Source organism: Salvia splendens, chromosome 15 (genome assembly GCF_004379255.2).
Source record: "Salvia splendens isolate huo1 chromosome 15, SspV2, whole genome shotgun sequence".
NCBI classification, from domain to species: domain Eukaryota; kingdom Viridiplantae; phylum Streptophyta; class Magnoliopsida; order Lamiales; family Lamiaceae; genus Salvia; species Salvia splendens.
In genome coordinates this window covers 10,242,774-10,269,303 of record NC_056046.1, presented here as the reverse complement: position 1 = coordinate 10,269,303, position 26,530 = coordinate 10,242,774, and the positions used below count along the sequence as shown (strand labels likewise).

Sequence of the window (26,530 nt, the reverse complement as noted above, 5' to 3'; positions counted from 1 at the left end):
CAACTAAATAGCTGTCCTTACAAATCTATTTATGGAGTACTAGTTTATACCAACACGAATGTGTAACATTGGGGATAATATGAGCTTTAATAACGTAGATAAATTTTTGGTTAGTGAAAATTGTGTCCTATAGTGGGTTAAGATGGTGGACCACGAGTCCGTTTTTTTTTAATAAAAAATAGCGTAAAAAATTATAAAAAGAGATGTTCAAAAAGAGAAAATTGAACATTCTTTGTAGGCGCCTGAGACCATTTCCAATCATTTACACCATACTCAAATCCATTTTTAAGTATATGTTAGACTAAAAAGTACTAATTATTCCAACCAATGCCAAACTCAAATTTTACACCATTTTTTAGTATATGTCTTACAAATTTTTTGCATTAGACCCATATTTGGAATTGTTCCATAGAAAAATGTAAAAATGAGTATGAGTTTATGCTTTGAGAAGTTTTCTACACTAAAAATGAGATTTGTGTATAGTTGAAGATGACCTTATAAGACAATTCCTGCATTAGTGTGAGGTAAACTTTAACTTTGAAAAATAAATTAACACTTGGAAAAATAAATTAAACTATTGCCTCGACATGGATTTGTTTCATTAATTTGTTGATTTGCTTTCATTTTTAGATAGAAATTAGAACAAATATAAAAGAAATGTTTTAAATGAAAAGTTTCACCAACAAATATGTTCCATCAACAACAAAATGATACCCCCAACTTTAAAAGATTCCCATTGTTCTTGATCCACATCTCAGAATTTATAGCCAAATGCGATTGCAGAATACACAAACTTTTTTTAAAATGCGAATTCATTTTTTCACAGAAAGTAACTTTATAGTGATTTTTACGATAGAGTCCACTCCCCCTTTTTTTTTAAAGATTGTGATCCAACTCCTCCCACTTAAGGTAAAGTTTATCATGAAATATTGCAATGTGTCGTTTGTACGGCAAAGTACACAAACTAGGCGCCAACGCCTTTTGTAGATTACATGGATGTAGCCACTAGTAGCTTATAACAAAAAAATATACCCCTATTGTGCATTTTCATTTTTTTTCTCAAATGGGAAAAATTATGGATGTTATCCAATTTGAAATTTAGTGCGGTTTAGCGGGCTACAACGCAACTGTAGGCCACACTAGACCGCCAAAATGGTCAAAATTATGGATGTTATCCAATTTGAAATCTAGTGCGGTTTAGCGGGCTACAACGCAACTGTAGGCCACACTAGACCGCCAAAATGGTCAAAATTATGGATGTCATCCAATTTGAAATCTAGTGCGGTTTAGCGGACTACAACGCAACTGTAGGCCACACTAGACCACCCAAATGGTCAAAATTATGGATGTTATCCAATTTGAAATCTAGTGCGGTTTAGCGGCCTACAACGCAACTGTAGGCCTCACTAGACCGCCCAAATGGTCAAAATTATGGATGTTATCCAATTTGAAATCTAGTGCGGTTTAGCGGGCTGCAACGCAACCGCTAGCCACACTAGACCGCCCACGCCTCTTCTGCCCTCTCCAATAGCACGCCAGGACCGGATTGCACTGTAAATTCTCATGGTCCGGCCCATTTTGTGACGTCGTTATACTTTTTAAAAAAAATTGTTTATCGTGTATAATGTGAGTGGTAACTTAACCTCGACCAATCTTAGCAAAAAAAAGTTAAAATGAATTATGAAATGTCCACACTCTAGATTATATTGTGCTCCTCTATGTCGATTGACAAAGAGTTATCAATGCTACTATAATTTTTTCAAATTAATGTCGTGTCGCACTCGCACCTCTAGTTTGTATGTCTCATATGTATGTATGTATATATGATGAGTGAGAGAGAGCATTCTCAAAATGTGTAAAAAGGAATGTGCAAATATCAATCAAGATCGATTTATTGGGATATGTGGGACCCTTATTTTGCTTTTGATCACGATGTTAAATTCATGAATTTGAGTCTAATCAAACATATATTAATGCTCATGTTTATGGGATGAGATTTTTTATTATATACTTTTGCATGTTATTTCTATGAATGAGTCTAATCGAAATCATTTGGTTTGCAATTTGCATGTTTTTGAGTAATAATAGAAGTTTAAATATTTTATTAGTACATCCTACTTATGTAATATAAATAATTATGTATTGGTGGTAATATAAAATTAGATAAAGCATCCACTTACACACAGCTGATCACATGCTATAGGCGACTGCGGCTTTAGTTAAAGATCCTCTCCTGATTCTTGATAGTGCAACAATATAAATGGAGCACTCAAACAGATGTTGATTGCATATGTGTGTGTTGTGCTAAAGTTTTTATATATATACATGTACTTTTTCATATATATTTATTGAACAGCAGAAATCAAATGTGCAAGATATTTTTAAAAATTGTAACTATAGTAGCCTTAAACACTTATAAATTACTATAAGCCAAATTGTTTCTCAAAATTACTACTGTTTTGGCCAATAAGTTATTGAAAGCAAGTGGGTCAGGAGATCTAAGTTACTGACACTAATATTTTCACCTCATGCATAAAACTGTTTTTAATTGCGAAGAACACGTGAGTCTATATCTTATTAATCGTCAACGCCGAAACACTAAGATTAGTTAATTACTTATATTGTCTGAGGAGATCGTTAAGTCGGTAATCCCATTAGAATTAATATTTTTTTTTCTGTAGTTAGTGTAGTCCAGCCCAGAAAAGGATAGGATCTCATATATTACCCATGTTAATTTGTATTATAATACGGGATTGTTCGATTCGCAAGATAATATCTCGGGATTAAATATGTATTGTGTTTGGTTCATGAGATTATCTCACAACTCAATCTTAGATGGATAATCATAATTAGTCATACCTAATCTCCTTCAACTAAATAATTTCACAACTTAATCCTAGATAGATTATATCTTGGTACTATTTTGTCTACGAAACCAAACTCCACATAGTATATAATATAATTACATGCAGTGATAAGAACAAATCAAATCTTAATCTTGTCGCCTAATTAAGATATTAATCGCATATTACGTTAGTATTGATGATATATATTCAACTTTCACACAGGATCGACCCATTATTTTATTTAATATTTTGCATCTATTTTATTTTCTAATACTACTACTATTCAACCACTGTGCATGGGCGAATCAAGGAAGGGCATCAAGACTTTGATTATTAATACTAGTAATATTTTTGTTTTCAAGAAATTGAGTTTCTCTGATTACTTATTTACATTTTGCATTAAAGCTTGTTCAGCCGTTGCAATTTATTTGAGATTTAGCGTTATATTTTAAAAGTATATATTGATGAGGATGAGATGATAGAAATTAATATATTCTTTTTTCCATTTAACTTATAAGGCGGCTGATGCAGGGAATTAAAGATAGACTGCTGAGAATCTAAGAGGATCTAAAGATTATTAGTCGACGTTTCTTTAATTACACACCACAACAATTAACAATTGTAACCTCAACAGGGATTAATTAGGATATTGATTCGATATACTATGATTTTGGGACCATTTTTACACTTGCAAGTCTGATAAATTAATGTATAGTTGTAAAAGGGCCAATAACAGAAAGGAACTATCTGTAAACATAAAAAGCGTGATAGCAGTCATATCTACGTGGATTTGAGATTGCAAGTTGTTTCGAATTTAGTAGGATGTGATGTTCAGAGAGAGCCAAGAAGTATTTTAAAGTTTAGATTAGCATAATTGACAGCCATCAACAATATTGCATCCAGGGATGTCAATCGGGCTAATCCGTTCGGGTTCGGGCCAACCCACTCGGGTTGTCAGGCCATTTGGGTGCGGGCTATTCGGGTTGTAAATTTTTCAAGTCATAAATTTTCAACCCTAACCCGTCGGGTTTCGGGCTATTCGGGCCTAAACTTCCTCTATTAGAGAATAGGAGTCTCGTTTTTCCATTTTAGTCCGTCCGCGAATAGGAGTCTCGGTTCACTTTTACCATAAATGGTAATAGAGTCTCACCTTCCATTAACTCATTTAATTCACATTTAATTTAAAACTAATATATACAAGTGGGACCTCTATTCCACTAACTTTTTTCCACCCAATTTTCTTAACACTTCTTAAAACTCGTACCGCCCATAAATATGACTCCTAATGGCGGACGGAGGAAGTAATCTCTTGTATCAAAATTTTCCTCTTTAAATATTTTTTCTTCTTTGCTTTAGAACCATATAAAATCTTCAAATTTTTATAGTTTTCTTCAATAATTTTTGGAGAGAAGTCTTTCATCTCAATTAACTACAATATAAACAAAGATAATTTAAAATTAAATCAATCAATTTGAATTAAAGCTTGTGTTCGTGTTAATTCTTTATGAAAATTGAAAATCATATCTTACATGAATCATAAATAAAATGATAAATATATTGAGATTTTGATGGATTAGTTCTTAATTTTGTCTTGATTGACATTGGTGGTGGTAAGGCAGTAGTGGCAAATGATGGGACGATGGATTAATTAGTCGAGATGGAACTTGAAAATTGATAGTGTGGGATCGAGTGGAAAAGTGTAGAATGAAGATTGAAGAAAACTAATGATTGTGCCACATGAAATTAAAGAATACAAAAAACCTTTAAAACTTAATATTTTTTTAATTAAAAGTTGCAACCCGCCGAGCCGACCCACAACCCGTTCGGGCCAACATGTTTAACCTGCCAACCCATTCGGGCTAACCCGTTTAGCCCGTTTTGTATTCGGGCTATAAAATTATAGCCCTAACTCACTAATTTTATCGGGCTATTCGGGTCGACCCACGAGTTTTGGATTGGATTGACATCCCAAATAGCATCTAAGTTAGTATGACAAAGGGAAATATCACCTGTCGGCTGCCATTAATTGAGCATGTACTCTGAATAAATGACATATGTGCAAGATCAAATACTACTTGTCGTTCTATTGTTATAACTCGTTAACATATGATTGATTTATTACCGTTGGAGATAGGTGATTATAACTGTACACTCTTCTAGTCCACTTTTGGGGTTGGAAAGTAGACAATATACATTGATTCCTAAATCTCTCTTTACCTTTCGCCACTTTGGGATATTTTAATTTCAATACCTAACTACGTCCTTTTTCATTTCTTTAATTACACTTTTTCTATGTAACATAGTCGTGCTTTGGTGAATGGAAACAGAGTCGATAATGTTTTATGTTTGTGAGATTTCCCATATTTAAGGGGATGTTTGGTTTTAGCACTTTCCATTAGTGTACGAACTAAGGTCACCCGCAACGCGTTACGCGGGTGGCTTGAAGCCCGTTCCTCCATGACGAGACGCGCGCGGGACGCGTTGCAGCGTCCCGTCGCGTCCCCAGCCCGCCGAGACACCCGTCTCTCCGAGACGGCCCGCGAGACGTCTCGTCACGCGCGCTCCGGCGTCACACTGACGCAATAAATCATTTTTTAAAAAAAAATCGAATTTAATAAAAAAATAAAATTTGAAAAACGGTAATATTACCGTTTTTCGACCGTTTTCCTATTTTTTTATTTTTTTACTCTATAAATACTCCTATTTCATCCTCATTTCACACACAAACACACATCTATTCTTCTCAAATCATCTCTCTTTCAACTCCAATTTTCATCTCAAATCAATTCTTTTATTCTTCCCCCAAAGTTAATCGATCTAATGGATCCATATGAGCAAATGCGTCGAATAATAGAAGAATCACTTGAAGAAGATCGACGCCGGGAGGCGGAGGAAGTCGCGCCGCCCCAAAGACGCTCCCGGACTTACATCCATCGTAACCGGGAGGAAGTCGCCGCAAGGTTAGTCCGCGACTACTTCTGCGATAACCCGGTGTGGGGAGATACATACTTTCGTCGACGTTTCCGCATGCGAAAACCGTTATTTCTCCACATCACAAATACATTGGCAGTCCGGGAAGAGTTCTTCCAAGAAAGGTTCGACGTCGTCGGCCGTCCCAGCCACTCGACGCTGCAGAAATGTACTGCAGCAATCCGTCAACTTGCGACTGGACAAACAGCGGATGTGTTCGACGAATACCTCCACATTGGAGAAAGCACTGGGATAATGTGCTTGATCCAATTCTGCAAAGGCGTTCAGGCAGCCTTCACCGACGAATTTCTCCGGAGGCCAAGCACGACAGATTATCAGTTTCTGCTCCACCTTGACGAAGAAGTGCACGGATTCCCCGCGATGCTTGGCAGCGTCGATTGCATGCACTGGCAATGGAAGAATTGTCCTGTGGCGTGTAGGGGGTCGTACACTAGCGGCCACAAAGGCACCCACCCCACCATTATACTCGAGGTCGTTGCCGACTACCGGCTATGGATCAGCATGCGTAGTTCGGGGTCCTCGGATCGAACAACGACATAAACGTGCTCCACCAATCCGACCTCTTCGCCGAAGTTTTGGATGGTAAAGCGCCGGCCATCAACTTCATCGCTAACAACCGGCGGTATAAAATGGGACACTATCTTGCCGACAGCATCTACCCGAAGTGGCCAACCTTCGTGAAGACGTGCAACAAGCCTGTGAACGCAAAGCAGGCTCTTTTTGCGCAGAAGCAGGAGGCTGCTCGCAAGGATGTGGAGAGGGCGTTCGGGGTTCTCCAAGCGCGCTTCAACATAATCAAAGCCCCGGCTCGTACGTGGTTTCATGGAGAGTATGGTCGGCATCATGTATACATGCCTAATCTTGCACAACATGATTGTCCAAGACGAAGGACCTGAGGCGGGAAATTGGTTCGACCCTGAAGCCCCCGGAAGCTCTACCATAAGTAGTCCGCCTCGCAGTGGAGTGCATCCGTCTATACAAGAACGGTTGTCTATTCGGGCAAGAACACGTGACTCTACCGCCCACGCCCAACTTCAAGATGATCTAATGGAGCACATTTTGGCAAAATTTGGTGGAGGAAATTATTAAATTATGTATTTTTTTATTTTTTTAGGATTTTACGAATTTTATGTTGTAATTTTATTTTATCTAATGAAGTGTGTTTTTATTAATTAAATTTGTTGGAACTAAAAATAAAAAATAAAATTGAATGAATAGTAATTTAAGAGACGGTTAAGGGACGGATAAGAGATGGAGGGTTGCAGGTTCTGTCCCTTAGTTAAGAGATGAAGTAAAAAAGTACAGTGGGACCCATGAATAGTAATTTAAGAGATGGATAAGAGACGGATAAGAGACGACATTGCATATGGCCTAAATACATAGGTTTTGAATAAAGGTGATGATTCTGATATAGTGAATCATTTCAAATTCTAGAGTTATTGGTATGGAAATTAAATTATGAAATTATATTTATGTGATTAATTTTCTATTTCATTTTATTTATTTAGATTAATTTTTGAATTTATGAAAAAGAGGCTTGTTTTCTTGAAACAAACATATCCATAGTATTTACGATAATGGGATTGCTTTGATTATTGTAGCACTGAAGAATGAAGGCATTAATTTTGCAGCTCCACTCCATAGTGGAATCTCCAAGAGATAAGGTCGAGTTTTGTAAATTAAGTTTAATATTAGGTTGACCTATGGTAAGTAATTAAGGCGGTACGAGGGAATCTTTTTTTAAACCAAGAAAATACAATTTTTTAATTCCACTTTCTATATCATAATTGATATTGTGGCCATTTTTATCAATAAACTAACACTAAATTTTGGATGTATGCGTCGGCAAATTCTAATTAATACTATTTGATTATTAAATAGTTAGAGTTTAGTATTTAATGTTTTAGCGATTGTACTCAAATTTAATTAAGTCCAATTTTGATTAATTAAGCAGAAGTACCCCAGAGACGTCCGGTGCCAACATATGTGGACCCCCACCAAGGAAATTTTCCTAAGGAATGATTAGAGGAATCGAATTTTAACGAAATTAAGAAGTGACTACATTAGTTAACCTAAGCCATGACATGATCAAAGATTCAAATCCATATGTGAAAATTCGGAAGTAGTAACATTGTAAGGTTAAAGATATTATTAAGCCCAAAATGCAAATTCAAAAATAAAATTTGGACAGAGAGGGCAATCTCCACTCTGGCATTTTAAATTATAAAACTAAACTTTTACGAAGAAATATTAAATCTTTTCACTTTCATAAAAAATTAAAAGCATTTCTTAGACCTTTCTTGATATTACATTGACCCCACCTGATATGGTTCTTATCAAGATAATGTTTATTCCATGTGGCGACCAAAGAGTGGATCGGACCAGACTTGATTGTACAGCCCATTATAAAATATGGGTTTTTTCTTTATTTTTGCAAATAGCCCATTAAAGTAATCAGTGGTCGAATTATGTTCAATAATTAGAAGAAAATTTTCGTAATTGATGGTATTTAAAATTTCTATCAAATGATTAAAATTTAAGCATATAGATCATGACTAATCATATTTCAATGAAAATAATTGTATATTGAATTTAATCATATACTGTATTGGGCTTACAATAGAGGAGTACAACTTAATTAGGAAATCTATCTGATAGTGTATTAATGTACAATACAAATTCAATGATCTTGGGCACATTTTCTTTACAAAAATAGGGAATAAAACATTAGCAGCAGAAGCATTCCCTACTAATAGAAAATCTAGCACTTGTTTTGTAGTCTTAATTAGTATACATAAGTATATTAGTATTTTATACACAAAACACATAGTTTGAGATGGAATATAATGGAGAAAACCATGAGAAGGACAGTTGATGTAAATTATTTAAATTAGAAACATTATCAAAATCCAGAAAAGTTGCATCCCACCAAGGTGAACTTTTTCCCCGGTATAAAAACATGCATCCACCTCCAAACCAAAAAAAATCTTAAATCAAACCAAACCAAAGCAAAAAATGGCTGCTGCATCAACTTCTCTCATCACACATTCAAGAAGGCTTCTCCTCAACCCTCTCTTCCTCAGCCCCCCCTCAGCCCCCCCATCCTCAACACCGCCGCATCCTCTAAGAGACACCAGCAACTTCGATGCAAACGTGGTGATGGTGCTCTCCGTCCTCCTCTGCGCCTTGATCTGCTCCCTCGGCCTCAACTCCATCATCCGCTGCGCTCTCAGGTGCTCCACCCTCGTCTCAGCCGACGCAGAGGGGGCTCCAGCCCCCGCTGCCCGGCTTGCCAATACCGGGATTAAAAAGAAGGCCCTCAAGACATTTCCCATCATTAGCTATGCAGCTGAGCTGAAGCTGCCTGGCTTGGACATCGAGTGCGCCATCTGCCTCTCTGAGTTTGCACCCGGGGAGCGGGTGAGGGTGCTGCCTAAGTGCAACCACGGCTTCCACGTCCGCTGCATTGACAGATGGCTTGGCTCGCACTCCTCCTGCCCCACCTGCAGGCACTGCCTCATTCAAACTTGCCAGAAGATTGTGGGCTGCAGCCAGTCTGCTTCCACACCTGTTGTGAATCAAGAAGTTGCTGTCAGGATTGAGCCTCTGAATCCAGAAGTTTTGATTAGGAATCATGGAACTTAGATAGGAATGCAATCAGTTAGTGATATGTAATTAACCTTCTATAATTTGGGGGAAATGGTGGTGGCTAGTGGTATTAGGTGGAAAGTAGCAGCATTGTGCACTAGGTTTTTGATGGGGACAAAAATCAGTGTAGTCCAAAGTGTATATATATGGTTTTTTCAACTTTGGTGCACAGTTACTGTTTTTTTCTAAATTATTGCTAGTGATTGTCTTTTCATACTATTGGTGGCTGCTGCAGTTTGATTGGGTACTGAATTCAAGTTGCAATGACTAGGATTTGGAATGTGTGAGATGATCAAAACTTATTCTGTTTTGGCTCCCTTCAACAGGCCTTGACAGCCATTTGAGCTCCCTTGAATGTGTGCATCTTAACAATAGATATTGTAAATGAGGAGTCATTCATTTGTTTAAATATCTTGAGAGTATATATTTGAAGTGCACTCACTACCATTTCAGACCATGTAAGGACAAAACACCCTGTCTTGCATATCTGTCTTGGATTCATTAACCAAGTCAACATTCCATGAGAAGGTAAATCTCTATTTTATTTCATTTTGACACCATTTTTAATCTGGAAATGGCATGATTGACAAAACAGACCAAAACACAACAACATATTATATCAGTTATCCCTGACAGGAAAAATAAGGTTTCTGTAATGAAGAATGAAATAGGTTCAACAGAAAAGCCTCAAAGTCATGACAAAGCCTTTGCATTCTCAGTAACTTTACAAGAGAGACCATATCATAAACCAAAAAAATAAATAAAATAAGAAAAGCTAAGTGGAAAGCTCTTCAACTTACCCATTTTTTATACATGATATTGTATCAAACATGGAATCAAGAACTACAAAACTGTATCAGTATGCATACCTTCACTTAACACAAGTGGGCTGTTGAAAAAGCATATAGTTAAAATTTCTTCAACCTTCCTGCACTGTTACCAGATTTGTCCTTTTCTCCCTTTATCTGTTTCTTCTTCTCTTCCTGTTTCTTTGCAGCCGCCTTTCTTTGATTGTTGCTCCCTACATGGCTCAAACCCCCATGGCTTCTGCCGATATATCCATATTGATCACTAGGACCAGAGGAAGCATCAGAGGCCATCGAGTCATCACTATCCGCTGCTGCTTCTTCTTGCTCCACTTTCTTGAACCCTTTTCGGGCTATGTTGACATCGTTGTCGTCGTCATCGTCATCTTCATTGTTCCGGTCAGCGTACTCGTGCTCGAGGAGGTCCGGGGAGGCTATGTATGTCGTCCACCCCGACTCGCTGCTGCTGCATTCCTCGCTGCCTATTTTAGAAGGATCCATTTCAGCCGGTCCAAGAACAACAAGGCAAATATATCTATGGAAGGGATTCAGAAACTGAAGAAAACAGGTAGCAAAATCTTGAATTAGAGTGGTGAGTGATGGTATTGGGCAAACCAGAATCTTGTTGATTGGGAGGTAAATGACTATGGCCCCCTTTATCTATTGACCCTTTCATGCAACAAAACCACCTTCATCATTGGAGAGGGGAGAGGTACTGCTTAGCTGTCTCTGCACAATAAATTCTCTGGCCTTTATTACCAGGAGCAACTTTACAGGTGAACTAACCTCACTTATAAAAACATAGGTCTCCTCTCTCCCAAAGCACACAAACACAGACAGGGACAGAGGTTTAGACCTCTTTTAAATTGGAAGATACTTTGTTTGCACACTCATAACACCTCATGCCCGGGAAACTCCCTATTCTTTACTTACTCCCCTGTCTGCTTCATAAATATAAAGCTGCTTTTGAAATGAGGATACAGATAAGGCCCACTTGCACATATGGCAAAGAATGTATAAACCCAATGATATCATATAGCTCAATGAGCCCCTTTTTTAGTTTAGAACCATTTTTATTTATCAACAGACCTTTAATTTCTGTCTTGCCATCAAGCAAGAGCAGCCTTTCATGTGAATTACACAGTCAATCCAACTGTGTTTTTGGCTTGTTCTACGGGGTTAAATTGGATATACAGTATACACGGTCATTTTCTCAACACAAATAACAACCCTTTTATTTTGCTGCTGTCGCTGTCCTCCAAAAACACCCAAGATTCAATTTTTATTTTGTTTTTGTTATAAAATATGCTTCCAATATCACAATTTTCACAACTAACATTCGAGATATAGAAGGTATAATTGGGGACACAAATATTGATCAATATTACAAGAAAAAATAAAATATACTAATAGGCATAATGTTACCTCAATTGGGCATATTGCATCCTTGCTATTCTGCCATGATTCCCTCTCCTACCAAATTGATTCTTCCATTGGCTTATTCTCTGCTTGGATTTCAGACAAGTGAGGCCCCTTTGAATTCCTCTTGCCTGTTGAATAGGTCTGCTTCAACTAGGGTCTTCTGGGCTCCATGTCTCTGAATCATTCCGGGCCTCTTGCAAAACACAATATCCCCCAAAATTATGTCTTCACTTGGCCTCTTTGAAAATTTGATCCGAGATCACACCCAATTGAGTGAGGACTTGTGTCAAACACCTCATTGGCATGCATCTGTGTGTAGCTGTCGCGTAATTAAGCCGACTAGGGCTTATTTGGGGATGGAGATGTTTTGCTGCGGTATCCATCTGCGTGTTATTTCATCAACATCATCACGTGGAAGCACCATAAATCTCTGCCTTTCGCAGTCCTCAATCGATGCTTATAACAGTTTCCAAACACACGTCAAATTACTCAAATCTTTTTTTTGTCGATTTACAAAAAACTTATTTGGCTTAATTTGTTTTCACTTAATAACAGTTTCCAAACACACGTCAAATGAAATATCGTGTTTGTTGTTTTTGAGTTTTATTGCATGTGTTGGTGTATTGGTCCAGACGGACAATTTCGCATGTCTAATTAATTATATCTGAAATAAGTACAGAACAGTAATTATTATGAATAAAGTGTAATTTTCTAATTTATTTTATTAATTTTTTGTTTCACTTTATGTATTTTAGTAAAGTATTCTTATTAAAACATAGTAATTTAGTTAAAATCTACAATTTGGTATGCAAAAACTGGATGAAAGATGCTAATGATTCTCAATCGATTGAGTTTTTTTTTACTTCAAAATTTCTCTTAAGCTCATAGCAATTCGTTTGTTTCCATGGAATATTTTTGCATGTCTTAATAATAAGATTAAATATAATGTAACTCCTTAATAATTTATATTTGAATCTTAATATGACATGCTTATACTACAGGGGAGTGATCAATTGCTAACTCATCATTTAATTGCTAACTACAACTAATTTAAAACCATTTTAGAAAACTTGTGGTCTACAATTTGCCACGTATAATTTTCATTTTTATTAATTAAATAAAAAAAGATAAAAAAAACTACCAAATTAGAGTTTTAGATGAAAATGTCAATATAGTGTTTCAAAAATATCAACACAATGCTTTGAGAATGTCAACACATTGTTTATATTGACATTCTACATGTATTATATTAATATATTTTATATATCATGTTGACATTTGTTGTTTTATGAAAAAATTGAAAATTTTCAAAAAAAAAAATCAAATTTTGACATCAGAACATATGCAAGTGAGATCTCGTTAGAATCCTTATAAAATTATGTTTAATTTGATATACGTTGTGCGAAAAAATAATTTAAATCGAGAAAGTTATACGCATTTTAAAGTTATAGGATATTTTTCAAAAGTTAGTTACAACTAATTTGTTGTAAATTGACATTAATATCCTTATTGACGTTTTTGTTGATCGTATTAACATTTCAGGGCTAATGATATAGGCCCTTAATTTAAATATCTAATAGCTATTATTTGATTATAGTTAGCAATAAATATTGAGTTAACAATATAACACTCTCCTATACTCAGTATCAAAAAAGCTAATTAGATTAAATATGATGTAACTTAATTGATAAAAAATTAAATTAAAAAAAATCGTTGAATCCAAACCACGAGTATTTGATTCCAAAATTATTGTCAGCTACAAAATTAGTTATAACTCGAATTAGGGTGGGGAAATTGAAATTACTATCACTCAACTTAATAAAAAAAATCAATAATTGCTCCCATGTGATCCCATGTACATTCAATGTCTCATCGGATTATTCGAATCTCCATATATACTAATAGAGTAATGATTACTGTTTGTCATTATTAATTTTCCTTGGGGCTACAATTCGGCGGCCCATAAATTAGTAGGACATTAATATTGTAGGTACGATTCAGCGGCCCATAAAATACTAGCACATCATTAATTTTCCTAAATTAAAATCACTCTACATAATATTTTAGTCTTATATGGATATGAAAGCCCACGAAATTAATGAGTGCTATACTCAGTTGGTTGATTAATTTAGCTACTCCAAGAATAATTTGAAAGCCACTATAATTATTTTGGCGGCATAGTCTAGTCACGGCGTTTCAGTTTCACTGCAATTCACTAAAATTTTAAAACTGTCCATTTTGATTGCAAGAGTTTCAAAAAATAATAAATAAAGATAGGTTAAAAGGGTCAGTGCTTTATATAAGTCTCATTTTTTATATTAATTTTATAATAAAATTTGAGTGAAATTTGAGACCCGCTTATAATATATAGTAAAAGTGGAGTATTTTTTTTATAAATTGTAAGATATTTTGGTAATTTTATACTATTATTAGTATAACTTAAAGAGTTATTTGTATGTAAATATATAACTTTTTTTATTTTTTTAAATTCAAATACATGAACATTGAGTTTTTTGAGTTTTTCTTCAAAAATTACTTTTCAGCGTTGAAATTGACGTGTCCGTCAGAAGTGCCACCGTGGCAAAAAAACAGTAAGTATTAAAACGACGTTGTTTAAACAAACGCAGGTAATTTGTTTGTGTAAATAAACAAACTATTAAGGTTTTCTAAAATTTCTTCGAAATTTGAGATTTTATAAATTTCTTCAAAATTTGAGTATTTCTTATTTTTCTCTAGCTATAGATTTTTTTAAATCATTTCATGTCGAACATCTTGTTTTTAAAATTTGACACGCGTATTAATTTATACTCATTCCGTCCTAATTAAGTTGAGTTAAAACTTTTGATCACGGAGATTAAGAAATTGTGTTAAAAGGTAGAAGAGATGGATAAAGTAGAAGAGATAGAAAGAGTAAAGTAAATGATGAAATAAAGTATGAATGATTGGATATTTTGTTTTTTTATCAAAAAAATGAAATGACTCAATTTAGTTGGGAAAATACAAAAAGGAATACTCCCTTTGTCCGTGAAATGTTGTCCACTTTTGTCATTTCGATCTATCTGCGAAATGTTGTCCACTTTGTTTTTTTCCATTTTTGGTAAATGGAGCTTACTTTTCAATAACTCATTACACTCTCATTCTATTAATATAGATATGGAACCCACATTCCACTAACTTTTCTTCATATTTCTTAAAATCTGTACCGATTCAAATGTGGATGACATTTCGCGGATGGAGGAGTAAGACTCGACTTAGTTGGAACGGACGGAGTAGTAAAATTTAAAGAGGATGATTTTTTTTAAATAATAATTTGTCAAAAAAGTTAAAGTACATAATTTAAATAAATATATTATAGGATAAAAAAAATTATGCATAAATCTTACATAATCATGTTAAATCACACAAATTTTGAGATTAATAATTAATATACAGAAATAAAACAATCATCATCCTAATCAAATGCAACTTAAAAGACAAAAATTGTAAATATGTCAATTCACAATTATCTCAAAAAAATTGTTATTCTTTTTAGACATTAGATATAGTCTGTTATAATTTAAGAAGATTTACCGTCAAAAAAATTAAACAAAATAATTTTAAGAATGAACTATAAAAATGGTCCGTGAACTATGAATTTATCTCGCTTATAGTCTCTAGACTTTAAAAATATCGTCAGACAACCCCGGACTAAGGGTTTATTTCAAATTCGGTCATTTTGCCCTTTTTTATATGAAAATTCCATTTTGGGGGGTTAGGGTATTTTGGTAATTTCAATCATTTTACTTTCGAGTGTGGCAGCTCATTATTTGATTTGTCCAGGTTGTGTCATAGGTAGATGCCACTTTATATTTATCTCTCTTGCCTCTCTTTTAAATATGCAGTAAACACACTTCTCTCACCTATCTCTCATCCCTTCTTCTTCCTCTGTTTCCTTCCGCAAAATCTCTCTTCCCTTCTTCTTCTTCTTCTTCTTGCTTCCATCTGCAACGCTGAGTTTAATTTTTTGTCTTCATGTCTTCGTTGTCCGTTAAAAACTTGGCTGATGGAGGAGGGAATGGTTGTAGGTGGCTCCGATTTGAGTACGAAAAATGTATGTGCCAGCAAAGAGCGATTCTCAAAATCGTTGTCGACGCAAGAAAGGAATCAAATGGAATGTTGTACTTCGTTTGCGAGAGAAAGGGAAAGGTTGGAGGCATTTTCGGTGTTGTTATCCGAAGTGTGTGGATCTTGACTTGGTTGGGCATAGTCGGCGTGAAGGTGGGGTTGGAGGAGAGGAAGAAGTTGATTATGAAGTATCTCAAAATCGTTGTGAATGTGGAAGTAAAGTGATAGATTTTATTTTGGTGTTATTTGTTTGGTTTTCGTTGTTAGTTTCATTTGTAGCCATTATGGTGAGTTTGAAGAAGTAGGTTTTCACAAGTAGATTGCAATGCGTGAGTTTGGGAAAAAAATTTGGCGAAGAAATAGTGCGTGAACTTGAGGAAAAATTTGATGTGTTCGAAGCAATGTAATTAGATTATGTGTTCTAAGTATGAATTTTTTAAAGTTTCAAGATTCGAATGTTGTGATTTGAATAAAAAATTGATTTTTAAATTTGAATATGAAATTAACGATGGCGGAAATGGGTATTCAATATTCGATGGGTATTCATTTGCAAATGTTACTCACATATATATATATATATATATATATGGTTGTGATCAATTGAGATTTTTTAGCATAATTGAGAATTGATATGCATTATCAGCCACTCATTTTTATTAAATGAGTGGTCCAGAATTTGTCACATGGAAAATATTTTTAGATTAATTAATTATGAAAGGGCAGAATGGTACATATTATTCAATAAGTACTTTAAAAAAATTAATTTTTTTTATTTTTTAATTTTTTTTGTCAACTACATATATAATTCATGTCAATTACACACATATAATGTCAACTACATATACAATTCATGTCAACTACACACATATAATGTCAACTATGTGTACAATCCATGTCAACTACATACATATAATGTCAACTACATATACAATTCATGTCAACTATACACATATAATGTCAACAATAAGTTGTTGACATTTGATGTGCAGACTATTGACGATAATACCCCTGAATTGACATAATCTACTTGCAGTTGACATTTCGAAAATGTTGTGGATGAGTGGCTGAAAATGCATCTCAATTCTCAATTAAGCTAAAAAATCACAACCTAACAGGACCATATATATATATAGGGAGATGATCAAAACAAGTATGTGTTTAAATTCAGAAATGCAACCCAAATCTTGGCCCTAGGATTAGATGATCTAATGGTCAATAATTAACCAAAAACACGGAAGGTCATAATTAAGCAGTTTTAGGTCATATTATAAGATTTGAGCTTAATGTCATGTTAAGATCATTTTAGGTCATGCTTTGTTAGTATGACCTAAACATAAACTAACAATGACCTAAACATGTCCTACGCATGATATTGTTCTGCGTTTTTGTATTTAAATCTAGTTTTTGCACAGATTAAAACCCTATATATATATATATATATATATATATATATATATATATTCGAAAGGGAGGTAATGTCGTGTTGACACGTAGAGAGAGGAAAATTTGAGTGAATTTTGAGAACCCCTTCCATCTTCCCACCATTTCAACCCTTCATTTTCCCTCTCACCTCACATCAACCCTTCATTTTCCCTCTCACCCCACTCTCTCACCTGCTACAACATTCCATTTTATTCCTTGTTTGCATCGACATTTTGCGGAGGGAAGCATAGGAAGAAGAAGAAGAAGAAGAAGAAGAAGAAGGGAAGAGAGATAGAAGAGAGAATGTGTTTAAAAGAGAGGCAAGAGAGAGAATTATAAAGTGATAAATCTATGACACAACCTGCACAAAATAAAATAATGAGCTGACACTGCTTCCATACTCAAAAGTTAAAAATATTGAAATGTCCAAAATGTCCAAACCCTCAAAAGGGTATTTTTTTTTATCAAAAAAGGGCAAATGGACCAAATTTGAAATAAACCTTTAGTCTAGGGTTGTCTGACAATATTTTTAAAGTCCAGAGACTATGGGCGAGATAAACCCATATTCCAGTGATCATTTTTGTAGTTCACTCTAATTTTAAAAGGGCAAAACTATAGAAATTCATAGATTAATTTCAATTTTGATTGAAATTGTTTATTTGAGGAAAAAATTAGATAATATCTTAGCTAATGTATTTGAATTAGAAAAAAAATAAAAGTTTAGAAAAAAAAAATAAAAGTTTAGGGAGAAAACCATAAAATGTCGAAAGTTTGTATTTGTAGACTAATAACATCACCTTCGCCACTAAGATGGTATGTACTTCCCCTCACCTTTGATTTCACCGGAATTGTTTATTGGGAGAAAATGCAAAAAAACTCAAAAATCATGTATTTAGATTCAAGTTCTAAAATTTGACAAAAAATCAGAAAATGTTGAAAGTTCATGTATCCATAAGCAAATAGCTAAATATATTGATAAAAATAAGGTTGTAAAGATGTGACACGTATAAATAGGAGTATTAAATTACAAAAACATTAAATTGTGGATAAAAATCCTAATAAATAATATTGTAGTAAGATTTACTGTCCTATTAAATGTCTCGTATTTTCTTATTTGAAAGGTCCTCAATACATGTCTCATTTCACTTTGATCATTTTTAATAAATTAATTCTAAATTCCACTAACTCATTCTACTTAATATAAAAGTAAAGTCACATTTCACCTCCACTAACTTTTTACATCTACCTTCATTCACAAAGTCAAATAATTTCTTATAACTTGCACCAGTCATATTTCTACTCGAGACCTTTCAGAAACTAGAGGTGTTTTTGAAATTTCTCCAATTCATTTTAGACATGTCTTTGTTGTAAGACTTTATAATACTCCTACAATTTTCACAATGATGACTCATTTGTATGTCAAGTTTTCTATGAATACCCTTGAGATTGTTTGACATCACACTGTCAGTAGACATCGCCTTGCACTTAGCCGTCTTTTGTCCAACTGAACAACTTCTACTCGCAGTCATTGGAGGATTGGCAATCATAGTTGTGCTTCTTCTCTTTGGTCCAGACGATTGTCTATCACACGCCTATTTTCATAGTGACAAACTTTTTCCTAAGACTTATCATAGTATTTGAAATGTTTTTTGTTTTTCTCATGATAGATGGACATAACCTCTTTTAGAATATACGTAAGAGTTGCGATGCTTCCCCATTATGACTCCAACTTGTTATAGATGACATAAAATTTTTAGATTTTTCTACATTATTAAAATAGGATCGATTTCAACGCATATGAGATGTTGTGGGATGACTTTAGGACGTACCTCGTTATACCTCTCAACAGCTTGTAATTCCAAAAGCCTTTATTTTTTGTTGGTTGACGACGATTGAATCGTTGATATTCACATAGACCTTAAAGATCCGCATAGTTTCGTATGCAGTGTACGAAGCTCGTACATCACATATGGGAATCAATTCATCGAAAAGTTGAATGTTTTCAAGACGACGAGCTTACAAACAGGATGATAAGTGTGCCGGTTGAGAATGCATCATAACAAAGATTAGATTATATCGATTGAATTTTTTTTAACAAAACTATTAGAGTTATTATTTAAATCTATTACTAGAATTGTTTATTAGTCTAAAACTTTGACTAGAGAAATTTGATTAAAATGAATGAGATGAGCTAAATATTCGGTTTTCAATTTTATGTAAAAATAAGTCACCAACCAATGATGGACACCATATACAACTTGCTAGTCAAAGTATCCGAAACCTAAATTATTTTTGGTTTACTCTTTGCCCTTAGATTTTTCCAAGTCAATGATATTTGTAAATCCCTAAATCACAGAACCAGGTGGCACTGCTGTAATTAAATACAAAACCGATGGTTAATCTAATCTTTTCGCAACCCATTTAAAAAAAAACTAATATGCCAACATCACAGATCCAATCCTTTTTCAGCCAGCCTTAAAGAATAAAAAAGGGGGAAAAGAAAAAAACTTAAATAAAAAGACTGAAGGCTAATCCAATCAACAAATAAAACGAAGAAATCGGGTTTACCGATTCTCTATGATTCGAAACACGTAAATTTGATTACATTTCGTTTGAAAACCAAAATAATTTAAATTCATTCTCAAATTATCTGAGCATGTCTTTAATTCAATCGTTGAGATCCATTGATTTGGAGCAAGAATCCTACCCGCAGTATGGAGATTTCTTTGTTCTTCCATTTTTCGCTCTGCTTTTCCCTACTATCCGGTTTTTGCTTGACAGATTGGTTTTTCAGGTAAGCTTATTAGCTTGTTTCCTATGTCTCAAATTCGTTCGGCTCTGAAAGTGCGCGATGTGTTTTCTGGTATTTTTTAAGTGACCTGATTGGTGTTTGTGCGATGGATTTTACTAGTTTGACCGTTTTTATCTGTTGAAAGCTGGTGTGAGTTTTCAACTTTTGTAAAATGTTGGCTAGCGGCTTATGGCCTATGCTAATCGATATATGACTGTATTTGTGCTCGAGCCGCAGGTTCGGTTACTGATTATTGAGTGCGCGTCGATGTAGAGATTTTGTGATTTGTGGAGTTTCTATGAATTAAGACTGTTTTTTATTAGCACAAAATGTTAGTAAAACGGAATATTGGGGGAGTAAAACTGTGGTGCATTGAGATACATCAGTTTGAAGTCTTTTATTTGCTGAAATTGTTGATCGGAAGTGAAGTCTTATTTGCTACATTAGTTATTGGTGTTGGATTAGATATGCTGTTATCAAAATTTCCATGAGTAAATAAGAGTCTCCACTCTCCAGTTAGATTATAATTTCGTACTCTGCAGCCACCGATCTGTTTATCCAATTTGGACCTCTTTTGGTTAGCAAGCACCGCATCCTGGATCAGCATATCCCACAATTTAGTAAAATCTGCTTTACTTTAAGTTAAATTGGTATACATGTCCGATTCTATTTGCTTTTTGATCCTTAACATTACAGATTTCTTCTGAAACACTTTTTACTATCCTGGAGTGAATTTGCTTAAGTATTGAATCACTATACCATTTGAGTTTCAAAAATGACAAACATGGCATACTACCAGATGGCCAATATTTAGATGTTTGTGCGCAAGGAAAACTCTGGCATGGCATACTACCAGATGGCCAATATTTAGATGTTTGTGCGCAAGGAAAACTCTGGAGTTTTGCAAACACGTTCTATTGAGTTGTTTGGGTTGGTGTCCTCCGAACTTTTTTTTTTTTGAATATATTCCATGGATAGAGTATTCTTTGTAGCAGAATATTTTCATGTACGTGGAAAAGGCTAAAGTTTCTTTATCTCAGTATGCACTTTCATGTTGCCTCAAATCTTGAGATTTAGTCGTGCATGTGTCTCATTGATCTTTCACTGTTTCTCATCGAAAATAACAACGTAAAAAAATTACCTAATATACATAGTCCTCTTATTTGATTTACATATAATTAATTATGGCTGTGATTTCTTAGTCATTCACTGTTGAGAAAGAGGCTACCTCTCTTTTCATGAACTGCCCATTACATTGCTTTTTCTGATCATATGATTTGAATAATTTGATCCTTGGGCACTGTATGAGTTCAGCATTGGAGGTCAATCTCAATTTTTATAGTATGTTTACTCAATTTTAAGCTGGATTTCTATCTTGCAGAAACTTGGAATGCGTTTAATATATGGAAAGGGAAAGGAATTAGTAGAAAATGAGTCAAATGAGCAGAAAAAAAAGATTGCAAAGTTCAAGGAGTCAGCATGGAAATGTATTTATTATCTTTCTGCTGAGGTTTTGGCACTTGCTGTTACATACAATGAGCCTTGGTTTAAAGAGACAAGATATTTTTGGGTGGGACCTGGAGAACAAGTATGGCCTGACCAAACATATAAGTAAGGTTCCTTTCTCTATCTCTTCTTCTTTTCTGTTCTTCGATTTTTTACTTTGCCAATTACCATGAAGTCATGACCTATAGGAGGCTGCTTTACCTGTTCAGATCTGTATTTTCTGCATAGTATCTATTAGGTGTCATGATAGTGGCTTCTTAAGTTCTTAATATATGTTTGTAAGTACCTTTGATAAAGCTGCTTGATTTTCAACTGAAAGTATTTGTTGTCATTTATGAGATCATGTGGTTGATGGAATGGTCTTCCTATCCAGGCTGAAACTGAAGGGCCTGTATATGTATGTTGGTGGATTCTATACATACTCCATATTCGCTCTGATATTTTGGGAAACGAGGCGCTCTGACTTTGGGGTCTCTATGAGCCATCACGTTGCAACTTTTATTCTGATCGCGCTGTCTTACGTATTCAGGTATGCTTCTAGAGTGTTCAGATGTTGCTATATTTTAAATGGATAATCTAGTTTCTTCTTCTTTCGATGTGTGTGCACGTATTTCAATGTAAAGGATATCAGCTTTTTTCGGGATTTTTCCTTGTTTTAGTTCAACATGGACATGTTTAGGCAACAGATTCAACTGTCATTCTAGTTCTATACAAACTTCATTTATTCTATGGATAAATAAACAGAATTTTTTGAAGGCCGCGTCAAGGTGGACTTGAACCTGTGACGTTAGACCTTGGGCATTAACCACTCTACCACTAGGCCAACACACACACACACCACTCTCTACGGACTTCATTGTTCTTATTTCTGGTTGTTGCAGATTTGCACGAGCAGGTTCGGTTATTTTAGCTCTTCATGATGCCAGTGATGTATTTCTTGAAGTAGGGAAGATGTCCAAGTATAGTGGTGCAGAAGCACTGGCTAGCTTCTCGTTTGTTCTTTTCGTGATATCCTGGGTGATACTTCGTTTGATATACTATCCATTCTGGATACTCTGGAGCACAAGGTTAGTTTCGGTGCTCTTTGTTATTGTCTTTTATTTCTAAGATTCGTTTTGGTTATCGAGCTTTCCTTGACAAATGCTGTTGCTATTTAAGTAAGTTTCTTCTCAGCTTAAGTGTGGCCATTCTCTTCCCATTAAGTGTGCAAAAGGGAACTTATGAATTAGCAGAGTTCTTTTAGCAATACCAAGGAATACATTGGTGATATGCCTTACTGCAAAATGCATGTGATCACACTGTTCCTGCTACTAGACTTTTGATGCCATTACTAGACTTTTGGTGTAGAATAGCAAATTGGCAGTTTTCTTGCCTTTTCACCTTTTGTTCATCAACATCTACTGATAAGGTTTTGTTGTCACTGGCTGAGAAAAGTTTTAGAATATGATAAGCAATTTGTTACCTTTACACCTTTTTAAATTTTTATCTTAATCTTACCGTGCAGCTATGAGGTTGTCCAGACGCTGGACAAGGATAAACACAAATTCGAGGGACCAATCTATTACTACCTTTTCAATTCCCTTCTTTTTTCTTTGCTTGTTCTTCATATCTACTGGTGGGTGTTGATGTACCGGATGCTTGTCAAGCAAATCCAAGAAAGGGGTCGTGTCAGTGAAGATGTTAGGTCTGGTAAGTGAAAATTGAAAACTGAAAAGCAACACTCAGTTTCATGCATAGAGCCTGAAAGTTGCAGCTGATAACATATTCAAGTGCCAGCATCCATGGTGGTGAAATATTTAAGAACCTAGATTGCATATTTTTTTCCTGGGATGATAACCCACATTGCATGCTGATACAACCTGTAACTTCAATTTTGCATCCTCTTTCTGCTGGGAATAAGAGCCACAAAATATGATATTATGAAAATCAATCCTAATCTGAATCTGCTATGCATATACACTAATCCAACTGCTGATTGCTCAAGTATTATATGTTTTGGATTTTCATCAAAATGTAACAATGGTCCTTGTGTAAATTAATCAGAAAGTCATCAATCAATCTGGGAGAAGCCCATCAGGCTCTTTGCATTCCCCCTCTGTTTTTTTTTTTTCTGGAAATGAAGCTTATGCTGTGGAACACTGTCTCTGTTTCCTTTCGTCTGAAACCTGAGTCTGTTTCCACTCCATTCTAAATAACGAGACCTGTAATGATTGCAGTAGTAAGAGAGAGTGAAGAAAGTTGTAGCTTTTGTCATAACCATATCTGCTGTTTCCTGTGCAGATTCTGAAGATGAAGATTCTCATGAAGATTGACGAAGTAAAATATAGTCAGTGCGTTAGTCACATGATTGTACATGGTAAGCTGCAAGACTATTATTGTGGCTAGAGAGCAAGATACATCCTTTTCTATCCATATGATAGCATATGCTATATCTATTCCCATTATGTTTTCTTGAAAATCATATGGTTGTTCTAATTCCCTAATTTGAGATTTTCATTTCTTGCAGATCCAAGAGCAGCTTACGTTCATCGAAACATTCCTTGACTTTGTAATGATCAGAAGATTTACTCTCAATAAAAAAAAAACTTGCATCAACTGAAGATTACTTGAAAAACAGCCCTTGTCGAAGTGGTAAGCCCGATTCTTTATTTTAAATCTATGCGATCTGCGATATATTAGAACAGTGCCATTGCCTCTGAAAAAAAGAGGGAAAAAACGTTCTCCTATTAAATACTATGTGCAATGATGGATTGAATCAGGATTTGGATATTTTAGTCAGTAAATCTTGAAACTAGCACTGCAAATTTTGCAGCACACAACACTTTGTACAATCTTTTTTACCCCAGTTTTTATTGAAATTAAGTTCAGTTACATGAGTTGCTTGATGATATTCTGATGAAGGACACGCTTGTTAAATCACTACTACATAAGTTTGTTTGTGTGTGTGTGTTATTTTATTTCCCCATTTTCTTTTGAGATGGGTCTGAATCAAATTGAAATTTTAAAAAAATGTCCTCTAATTATCTTTTATTAGTAGTGCTATTTATTTTCCCAGACTTAACTACTTAAATTGTTCACCAGATTACAAATTATTGACAAACTTCCAATCATATTGTTCCTGTTATTTCATCATTATAAGGTGGGAAATGATATTTTATGTACTTGTCATCGCCACCCATATCTGACTCGTTGATGGAATATTGAAATATGCATATTCAGTGTCGCAATGAAGCATTAACGACTCGATCTTAATTACTTTATGCAATAATCTTGAGCGTATTCATACTAAAAAAACCATAAAGATTTTTTAATACTCCCTCTGTCCCCTATTGATTGTTCACTTTTGCCATTTTCGTCCGTCTCATATTAATTGTCCACTTTCACTTTTTGGTATAAATGGTAAGTAGGCTTCACATTCCATTAACTCATTCCACTCACATTTTATTATAAAATTAATATATAAAAGTGAGATTCATATTCCGCTAATTTTTCAATCCGCTTTTCTTTACATTTCTTAAAACCCGTATCGGAACCAAAGTGACAATTATTAAGGGACGGAGTCACGGAGGGAGTAATATCTACCTACCCATTAAATGCGATGAAAAACAGGACTTCGATATTGATGACTGTTTTGTTTATAATCGATGCTGCAAGGCTTATGGTAGAAGTCTCTAATAAAAATGTCAAATATACTATCAATTCTATGGATAACTGAAATATCATGTAGCACACCAGAGCCTAATGAGGAAATACATGCCCTCTTTTTTTTGAGACAGGTGGAGATATGGTGTTTGGAAATATTGTGATTTGTGACATTTAAAAATACATATTGGCAACCTTTTTTTCTAGAAAAACATACTGAAAACCTTTGTGTAAACGAAAGGATAATTAATACCACAATTTGTATACACATATTTGATTTCAAATGCATGGAACTCCAGAGAGAGTTCATGAATCTAGTATATCAAGCATAAACTGATAGAGGCCAAATGCATGCCTCACACACTTCCAAAACTATTACTCCAACATACTTTTACTCTTCCAATTCAAAGTTCAATTATCCAAATATCAGTACCAATTCGAATATATTCCTTTTCACATTATTTGACGTGAGTTTGACCAATAATTCGTATGATATTCCATCCCTTTAAATTAAGTTAGAAATGTAATAGCAATAATTACTCAATATAATGAAGCAAAGAGCTAAACGAAAAAACAAACTTCCCTTTAAAATTTTAAATAAGGGGAATCTTAGCCAAAAAAAAGGAAAGCTCCTTCATTTTTTCTTTTGAGAAAATGATTAATAGTGATTTTTCATTCTATTGTAATAAGAACTTTTAACTTATTGGATAAATAAGAAACGTCTTACTAATTAACTTGTGTTTCATTATCGAAAAATAATGAAACTTTGATAGTAACTTTGATGGAGTACTTCATTCATCCCAATGAAGTTGAGACATTTTTTCGGGTAGGAGATTTTAATAAAAATAATATTTATAGTTTAGAGTAGAGAGAAAATAAAGTATGAATGAGAAAGAGACAGTAAAGTATGGGATAAAATAAAGTTTTGTGTAAAAAAAGAAAATAATTCAACTACCTTAAAACAATCAGAAAAAAAAAACGACTCAATTACATTGAAAAAGAGAGAATTAATATATGAGTGAAGTAAGAAAACAATTTAATTTGACATAATCACATAATCCCAACAAGTCGCACAATAATTATGCTTTGACATAGTTTTTGTTGAATATTAAATTTACATAGTACGAGTATCACATTTTATTTTGAAAAAGTCAAGGCTTTACCTACGACCCGGTTGTCATCACTTCCATTACAACTAGTTCCTAATTTATTAATAAACTTTCACATTTTTCTTAGATTTGATTATGTCCCTCTCAATCATCATGATTCTTAGTTGAATGTGCTTTCTCATTCAAATAAAATGACAAAATCATGAAAATAATTTCGCATGATTTTATTGCGCATAATTCATA

At 34.5% G+C, this 26,530-nt stretch overlaps 3 protein-coding genes across 4 annotated transcripts; 2 read left to right on the top strand and 1 right to left on the bottom strand.

Moving 5' to 3' along the window:
* The first annotated feature begins 8,684 nt into the window (after positions 1–8,684).
* On the top strand, positions 8,685–9,675 carry LOC121767245 (RING-H2 finger protein ATL78-like). Its single transcript, XM_042163472.1, has one exon. It carries the CDS (start codon positions 8,853–8,855, stop codon positions 9,480–9,482), a length of 630 nt encoding a protein of 209 aa, XP_042019406.1. The 5' UTR covers positions 8,685–8,852; the 3' UTR covers positions 9,483–9,675.
* Positions 9,676–10,354: 679 nt separating this feature from the next.
* LOC121767246 (protein SOB FIVE-LIKE 4-like) lies at positions 10,355–12,317 on the bottom strand. Its single transcript, XM_042163473.1, has 3 exons — positions 11,717–12,317; positions 10,907–11,020; positions 10,355–10,773 (listed from the first exon to the last, which is right to left on the bottom strand). Exons 2-3 carry the CDS (start codon positions 10,965–10,967, stop codon positions 10,394–10,396), a joined length of 441 nt encoding a protein of 146 aa, XP_042019407.1. The 5' UTR covers positions 10,968–11,020; positions 11,717–12,317; the 3' UTR covers positions 10,355–10,393.
* Positions 12,318–19,715: 7,398 nt separating this feature from the next.
* On the top strand, positions 19,716–24,407 carry LOC121767800 (ASC1-like protein). Of its 2 annotated transcripts, XM_042164129.1 has the most exons (8): positions 19,919–20,033; positions 20,830–20,960; positions 21,412–21,641; positions 21,910–22,065; positions 22,418–22,603; positions 23,041–23,225; positions 23,817–23,892; positions 24,043–24,407. In XM_042164129.1, the coding sequence occupies exons 3-7, from the start codon at positions 21,421–21,423 to the stop codon at positions 23,846–23,848; spliced, it is 780 nt and encodes a 259-aa protein (XP_042020063.1). In that variant the 5' UTR covers positions 19,919–20,033; positions 20,830–20,960; positions 21,412–21,420; the 3' UTR covers positions 23,849–23,892; positions 24,043–24,407. The 2 variants fall into 2 exon arrangements, with proteins under 2 accessions (XP_042020062.1, XP_042020063.1); XM_042164128.1 differs by lacking the exon at positions 20,830–20,960 and having other exon boundaries at positions 19,716–20,033.
* Positions 24,408–26,530: the final 2,123 nt, after the last annotated feature.